The sequence below is a fragment of the Alligator sinensis genome, unplaced genomic scaffold (genome assembly GCF_000455745.1).
Source record: "Alligator sinensis unplaced genomic scaffold, ASM45574v1 scaffold1511_1, whole genome shotgun sequence".
Classification (NCBI taxonomy): Eukaryota; Metazoa; Chordata; order Crocodylia; family Alligatoridae; genus Alligator; species Alligator sinensis.
The window spans coordinates 265985-273994 of NW_005843139.1; the positions used below are offsets into that span (position 1 = coordinate 265985).

The 8010-nt window shown below is 60.0% G+C and overlaps 2 protein-coding genes and 1 long non-coding RNA gene across 3 annotated transcripts in view; 2 read left to right on the plus strand and 1 right to left on the minus strand.

The window, feature by feature from the left end:
* Positions 1-1846, plus strand: part of LOC102374030 (serine protease 53-like) — a 6399-nt gene extending 4553 nt beyond the window's left edge. Inside the window, exons 8-11 of the mRNA XM_006037565.3 lie at positions 18-277; positions 487-629; positions 955-1180; positions 1490-1846. Of these exons, the coding sequence (XP_006037627.1) occupies positions 18-277; positions 487-629; positions 955-1180; positions 1490-1566 (706 nt within the window). The 3' untranslated portion in view covers positions 1567-1846. The remainder of the gene's footprint in view (positions 1-17; positions 278-486; positions 630-954; positions 1181-1489) is intronic.
* Positions 1847-2531: 685 nt separating this feature from the next.
* On the plus strand, positions 2532-6834 carry LOC102369263 (perforin-1-like). The gene is made up of 3 exons (XM_006037547.3): positions 2532-2791; positions 3125-3685; positions 4378-6834. The coding sequence occupies exons 2-3, from the start codon at positions 3150-3152 to the stop codon at positions 5465-5467; spliced, it is 1626 nt and encodes a 541-aa protein (XP_006037609.1). The 5' UTR covers positions 2532-2791; positions 3125-3149; the 3' UTR covers positions 5468-6834.
* On the minus strand, positions 6013-7669 carry LOC102374279. Its single transcript, XR_001359082.1, has 2 exons — positions 7531-7669; positions 6013-6982 (listed from the first exon to the last, which is right to left on the minus strand). It is a non-coding gene; the product is annotated as an uncharacterized LOC102374279 (long non-coding RNA).
* Positions 7670-8010: the final 341 nt, after the last annotated feature.

The following is an 8010-nucleotide window of genomic DNA, read 5'->3' on the forward strand; positions in this document are numbered from 1 at the left end:
CATCCTGCTCCTGGCAGGCGACAGACCCCCGAGGCCTGGAAGGTGCTGCTGGGGGCGGTCCAGGAGGGGGCGGGGCAGCGCTGGTCCGAAGAGAGGGGCGTGGCCAGGCTGGGCCTCCATGCCACATACATCCGCGTGGAGGAGGGCGGTGACCTGGCGCTGGTGGCCCTGGACCGGGCAGTGGCCTTCGGGGAGCGTGTGCGGGCTGTGTGCCTGCCCTATGGCACCCACCGCTTCCAGCTAGGTGCCCCTTGCTGGGCCCGCGGACGAGCCCGAGGTGAGACAGGGGGGTGGTGGGCACCAGGGGGCAGCATGCTTCACACTCCATCCATCTGTCCTTCTATCCCTCCATCCATCCGTCCCTCCATCCCCATAGACATCCAGCCATCCATGCACTTCTCACCCGCCCCCTCCAGCACTGGGGATCTGGGGTTGGGGGACACTCACTCTAGGGTCACCAATGGCCTGTCTCTCTGGCTCCGGCAGCACGGCTCTTGAAGCGCAGTCCTATCCAGGGCATCTCCTTGACGCTCACAGGCCCTGTGGCCTGTAACTGCAGCTACCAGAATGTGTCCATCTTGCCTGACATGCTATGCACGGTGCCGCCGAAGAAGAGCACCAGCTGCGAGGTGAGACATCCCCCTGGAGGGGCGGGCAGGAGGGGAGAACTCCTGGGTCCCATCCACAGAGACCTGCTGGGAGGGGGTCCATCGAGGGGAGGGAGGCCAAGGGTGGGATAGGGCCTGTAACTTCATCTGTCTGGGTGTCCGTCCATCCATCCATCCCCATAGACATCCATCTGTCTATCCATTCATCCATCCACCCACCCACCCACCCACCCACTCCCCGGTTGAAGCTCATGCCACTACATGCCACGCAGAAAGGATCCCACCAGGAGGAGGCAGATGCCCCCCCACCCATCCATTGTGTTTCTCCTTCCCCCTCCCCACCCAGGATGACGATGGAGGGCCCCTGGTTTGCCAGGAGAAGGGCACATGGTTCCTGGCTGGCGTCTCCAGCTTTGGTGACGGCTGCACTTCGAGGCGACGCCCGGCGGTCTACACAGCTGTGAGCTCCTATGAAGACTGGATTCAGGATGTCACACGGGAGGGATACTTCATGGAGCAGCCCCTGCCCATCCCGGAGAGCAGGGATGCTGACAGATGCCCCAAGGTGGAAGGTGAGAGCATGGGGGCCAAGAAGGGGGTGCTGGGGGTGGCGGGCAGGAGGCATTAGATGGGCTTGGTGGGAATGGGTTCGACTTCCCTACTGGTTCTCTGGTCCCAGTTTGTCCCAGTTTGATCCAATTCAGCCTCCTTTAGACTCAATGGGCAATCAGGCTAAGGCAGGTCTGGCCCATAGCCAGATATCCATCCATCCATCCATCCATCCATCCAATGAACCATTTCATCCATCTATCCATCCATTCATCCATCCATCCTTGAGAATACCCAATGGCATCAACTCACTCCTCCTTCCTGTTTCATAGGCAACTCCATCACCAGCTGGATCAGCATCTGGCAGCGGCCACTGAGAAGTCCACTCAGCCTTTTGATTGGTGGATGAAGGAGCATCAGAGACCAATTGGATGCCCTCTTTGCCTGTGTCTTCGATGCTGGGGTCATTGGGAATCAAATTCCCACCCGCATATCTGTGACTTGCCTCCAATTGGTTCCCCTAACAACATGGCCCCCCGGAAGTGGCTAGCACATGGGCGCAGAGGCCCATGGGGGTCATGATGTGGCTGGCTCTGGGGTGGGATACGTGGTGCTGGACTGATGTGGGTCTCCTGGGGGTGAGGGGCCCTCATGGATCCTCTACCTGGAGCACCCGGCCAATAAAGTCCTTTGGGGTTGGTTGGAAACTTGTTTGGTTGTTTGGAGAGTGGTTTGTTCATGGGGGGGAAGGGGGCAGAAGCAGGGGTTGGTGAGGCAGGGATGGATGGGTGTTCACCGGGTGATGGTGGGGTTCCATTTCCCGGTGTCTGTCTGTCTGTGCAACTCCTCCATCCATCCATCCACCCATGCATCCATCCATCTCGATAACATCCATCCATCTCAACAAGCTCCATCCATCCATCCATCATCCCTACACACTCCCTCTCTCCCATACTGAGTTGCCCCCACCACAAAAGTGCCCCTCTTGCGGGGCCATTAAGTAGATCGGAAGGGACCATTATGTCTCCCATGCGGGGAGAGGTAGAGTGGAGAGTCCATCATGCCCTTTATGCATTGGGTAGAATGGAAGGGACCATTTTCCTGCTTATGGGAGAGGGGTGGAGAATGGAAGGAACCACAATGCCCCGTTGGTGGGGACCGATCCCATGTGGATGATGGGAAATCAGAGCCATTTTTCCCTGCGGTTTTGGTTCCCCTTGATCATCCGCCCTCCCTCCCTCCCTCTGTCTGTCCAGGGGGCATGGGATGGTGTTGGGTGGGGAGGCCAGACATCTGGGTTCTCTCTCCAGGTGCCACATGCGAGTGAGGCTGGGGAAGTGGCAGCAAAGGAGGATGGGAGCCTGGACACCTGGGTTCTCTGTGCAAGGAGTGGGGGCTGGGGGGGGCGGGATTGGCTGCAACCCATTCCTCTTGCAGTTTCCCAACACAGCTGGGAGTGAACCCAAGTGTCTGGGTGACCTGACCTGGCCCTTCTCCCAAGCTGGGGCACGCTGCGGGGGTGGGCAGGGCGGGATTAAAGTCCAAGGGCTTTAGGCTCAGATTTAACGGGACCGAGAGGCTGGAGCTGCGGATGGAGCCGGGGACTGCTGGGCCCAGGACCCCTGAGAGAGCAGGTAACCCTCCCCCCCAGGCCTCCCATTTGCCTCCCACCCCCAATCCTGCACTGTGGTTGGGGGGTGGGGGAAAGAGAGAGCTCCATGCTTGGAAGAATGGAAGCCCAGATGCCTGGGTTCTCCCCCTGGGATGGGGGGCAGGACCAGGGGGGCCTGGGAGCCCAGACACTTGGGTTCTCCTGGCAGTTCTGGGAGGGGAGTACCTGGGGGGCAGGGGATAGGCATCTAACCCTCCCCACCAATCAGATCAGGCTCCCTGTTTCCCTCCTCCCACTTTCTGTCCCAAGATGGTGGCCAACAGTGGGGCGCTCCTCTCCCCTTCTCTCCCTCTAGGTTGCCTTCACCCCCGATTCCCACCATGCCCTATCTACCAGCCTTTGTCTCTCTCCTTCTCCTCGCCCTCCTCCCTGGGGTGGCCCCCCAGTGCCACGTGGCTGTGGCTGGGGAGTGCCTGAAACACACAGCCCCCGTCCCTGGCTACAGCCTGGTTGGGCAAGGCTTTGACATCACCACCCTCAAGCCCACTGGGGCCTCCTTGGTGGACATCAACTGGTGGACCTACCCCAACGGCTCTTGCACTCTTTGCCACAACCCGGCACTGGAGGGACAGCTCCAGCAGTTGCCCCTAGCTGTGGTGGACTGGCAAGCCCAGGACCCCTGCTTGGAGACCAACGAGAGTGCCGTGAAGCTGTCCCCTCTGGAGGTGGCCCGGTGGGCTAGCACTGTGGTGCAAAACGACTGGACAGTGGGGCTGGAGGTGGATGTCCAGGCCGCACCCGACACCCAGGTGGTGCTGGCTGGGAGCCGTTCCAGGATGGCCGAGATCAGCTCAGACAAGGCCCGGCAGGACAAGTACGCCTTCATTGGCCGGGAGGTGTCGTGCCAGTACTACCAGTAAGAGCCTGGGGGCAGGAAGGAGGTTGTGGCGGGTGGGTGGTGGGTGGGAGGGGGGTGAGTTGTGCTGGGATCTCTGGTAGGCTGAAGTTGGGTTGGGTTGGGATTGTTGGTGGATCATGGCTTGGGTTGCCATCATGGGTTGGTTGGGGTTGGGTTGAGACCACTGGTAGGTTTAGGTTGGGTTTATGTCATGGGTTGGGTTGATGTCATGGGTTGGTTTAGGTTGGATTGCCATCATGGGTTGGGTTGACATTATGGGTTGGTTGAGGTTGGATTAACATCATGGGTGGCTTGAAGTTGTGTTGATTTGGGATTGTTGGCAGGTTTAGGGCAGCTTTGGGGTTAAGGGTCAGTTGGGTTGGAGGGTCCTAAGTGGGTTCATGTTGGGGGTCACAGGTTGGCTGCAGTTCAGTTGGTCAGTTGGGGTCAAAGGCATGGATTGGGGTTGGGTTGGGATCGCTGGTAGGTTCAGGTGAGATCATGGGTCATTGGGGGATGAGGTCACAAGGGGTTGATTTAGGCTGGGTTTGAGGTTGGTTGGCTCTTTGGGTTGAGGTTGGTTGGACTTGGGGTCATAGGTCACGCTCTTTCCACTTCAGACCGCCCCCAACTGTTCTCACCCAGGCCCCACTGGCCCTCACAAGATGGTGGCTTCTTCTCCACTCCTCTCACCCCCCTCCCCAACTCAGATTCCGCCTGGGCCAGAATCCCCCACTATCCCCGGACTTCTCCCAGGCCCTCTCCGACCTCCCAGACAACTATGGCCTCAGCTCCAGGGAGGACTACCTGCGCTTCCTGGGCATCTATGGCACTCACTACTTAGCCCTCGTCCACGTGGGTGGCCACCACCAGGAAATCAAGGCAGTGCCCGTGTGCCGGGTGGCACTGGATGGGCTCACAGTGGACCAGGTCCGGGACTGCCTCGACGTGGAGGTGGAAGCTGGGTTGGGTGGTGGGCAGGCCAAGGTGGACAGCATCTATGCCCTCTGTGAGAAGACCAAGGCGGCATTGGCCAAGAGCTTCCATCAGGTCTACGCCGAGAGCCACGTGGAGGCAGCCGGCGGCCATCACCACGTCGACTTCCTCCTCCAAGGAGGAAGAGGTTCTGGGGCCTACGCTCGTTGGGTGGAAGGCCTCAAAGCCAACCCTGGGCTCATCTCTTACACTCTGATCCCCATCCATGCCTTGGCAAGGAAGGGTAACCCACGGCGGGCCTCTCTCCAGAGGGCTGTGAGCCAATATGTCCTTGAGGGGGCGCTGTGGAGGAACTGCACCCGTCCCTGCCCCCTGGGCACCCAACGAAGCCCGTGGGACCCATGCACCTGCCTGTGCTCAGAGGAGGTGGGGTGGGACACATCCTGCTGCTCCCGGGAGCGAGGCCTGGGCCGGCTCATGGTGACGGTGGTCAATGCCAGTAGGCTCTACGGGGACCTCGGCACCCAGTCAGATGCCTATGTCAAGGTGTTTTATGGGGGGCAGGAGCTGCGGGCAGACACAGTGTGGAACAGTGACAGCCCGGCATGGGGGGTGGGACTGGATTTTGGGGTGGGGCGGGTAGACGGTGAAGACGGGCTGAGGTTGGAGGTGTGGGACGAGGACAATGGGCATGATGATGACCTACTGGGGGCCTGTGGGGAGGTGCCTGTGGCTGGCGCCCCCCAGTCCCGCACCTGCTATTTGGCCTATGGGCAGCTCCACTTCCTGTACCGCCTCCAGTGTGGGCCTGGCCTGGGTGGGCCCCAGTGCCAGGACTATGCCCCCTGGCCCCCTGAGATATAACTGCCCCCCCAGGGGGCTTTCCCTCTTCAGGTCCTCCAGCCCCATAACCACATGGACTGGGGCCACAAAGCGGGGAGGGGCCAGGAGGAGGAGAGAGGGGGTGATGGGATGGGTCCACCTGACCCATCAATGACCCTGAGATGATCCCAACAAATGATCCCATCCATAGCTCCACCTACCAATAATGGCAACCCAATCCTAAGCAAGGACACCAAACCTAACCCAGCCAACCAATGGCATCAACCCAACTCCAACAAATGACCCCACCCCTAGCCCAACCCACTAATCTCCTTCCCCCAGGGCCTTCCCCTTCAAACCCTGTACACACATCCCTGGCAGGGAGGGAGTCTAATTAGGGTGATTTCCAAGGTTCATTAGCAGTAATGAGACAATGGGCAACCGGCCTGTGGGGGGAATAAAGGCATTTGAGTTGACTTCCTGCCAAATGTGTGTGTGTGTGTAGCCCTCAATCGGGGGGCTAACCCCTCCTCTACCCACAATCCCTTGGCCCCTCTCATTCCTGAAGAAGTCTCAAGAAACATGAATTTTCTTCAGAACTCCCCCCCATTTTATTGACTATTTTTCACCCCACAATGGTGCCGGGGCCAGGGGAGGGGCAGCTACAGAGCTACCCGCCCCATGCCTTTCCTCACCCCTTTTTGACCACTCTGAGCCCCCTGGGACCTGAGGTTCCCCTGTATCCAACATGGCTGCCGAGTCGGGGTGGGTTCACTGGTTGTCCTGGTGATGGTTTCAATATGGCCGCCTTGGCCAAGAGTTTCCACTGGTTGCCTTGATGATGGTTTCAGTGTGGCTGCCTTTTGCAAGGGGTTCCACTGGTTGTCTTGGCAATGCTTTCAATAGGCCGCCTTTGCCAAGGGCTCAAAATGGCTGCCCAGGCAAAGGTGTTGAGCATGGTTGCTATGGGCAGGGGGCCAATATGGCCGTCTTGGCAACAAAGTGAACATGGCTGATATGGGGATGGTTCAGTATGGCTGCCTGGGCAGCAGGGGGGGTGTCAACATGGTCACCATGGTGATGGTATCAATATGACTACCATGAGGAGGGTCAATGGGGTTGCCCAAGAAAGGGGTGGAGCTTGGTTCCTATAGGGGGTGGTCAAAATGGCTACCTTAGCAACAGGGTCACCACAGTTGCCATGGCGATGGGATGAACATGGTTGCCATCAGAGGGGTTCAATATGGCCACCCTGGCAACGGGCCCAAGATGGTGGCTGCAGGGAAAATTCAAAATGGCCATCTTGGTAATGGGGTGTGTAGGGCTTCCAAAGGGGGGGTTCAAAATGGCCACCCTGGCAACAGGTTAAACCTGGTTGCCATGGGGGGGGGTCAAAAGGGTCGCCTTGACAACAGGGTCACTGAGGTCACCGTGGAAATAGCCAGAACATGGCCACCAGGCCCAATGGGTGGCAGCCATCTTGGTGTGTCTGTCCGTGCGTCCGTCTCCGTGTCGCCGTGTGCCATGGGGTCCGGAACCGGGTTCACTAACAAGGCTCTGAGCTAACGAGGGGGGTGGGGTTAGTGTCGGCCACCTTGTTCCCTGCCATCCCCCATCCAGCCCGGCGTTGTGGCTGGTGGTCATCTTGGGCCCCATTACCACCGTTTTGTCCCCACCCCAGTGCTGTTCCCCATTGCTGTGGGTGATGACGGCCATCTTAGCTCCACTGCCATGCCTTATGGTGGCCATCATTAGGCATGGGCCAGGAGTCAAGATGACCATCTTGGTTATTACTTCCAGCCCCCTGCCATGCCCAAAGGCGGACATATTGACTTCTACTCCCACCTGTTTCCATGCCTAATGGCAGCCATCCTGATGCCTGGCCCACTTCCCACAGCCTTGCCTTGTGGCAGCCATCTTGCTTTCTGCTCACCTCCCTATTTCTGTACCCAGTGGCGGCCATCTTGGTTCCCGCTCCCATCCCTAATGCCAGGCCCCGTGGCGGCCATCTTGACTCCTGCTCACTCCCCCATTCCCATCCCCCGTGGCGGCCATCTCAGTTCACGCCCCGCTCGTTCCTGTGGGCAGCTGCCATCTTGCCTCACCTGTGGGCAGGGCTCCGCTCACTCCTTGCCCGCCCGGCGCCGCTCCGATCGCTGCAGCTTGGTGGCCAACTTGCGCTCGTGCCCAGCTGGGCTGGGCCGGTTCGTGTGGGCTGCTGCCTCCCGCTTGGTACGCCCTTTCCGGCCTCTCCCATCAGGCACTGGGATGGCGGGGGGGGGACGCAAATGGGGAGGGGTCAGAGTTGGGTGTCCCCCACTCCCGCCCCGCAGCCCCCTGGGTCCTCTGGGAGGGGGGCGCAAGCCGGTGGCTCGGAGCAGAGGGGCTGGGAGTCGGACGCCTGGAGCCAGGCTGCCATCTAGTAACTTCGGACGTTACAGCCAGACTTTATAGCCAGGGATCAGGGCGGGGGGCCGGGCCCGGACGCTGGGTCCTCACCCGCGTAGCGCTCGGTCAGGCTGTAGTAGTCGCAGGCGTCCAGGTACCGGCCCTCAAAGGGCGTCGGGACCAGGCGGGCGGCATCG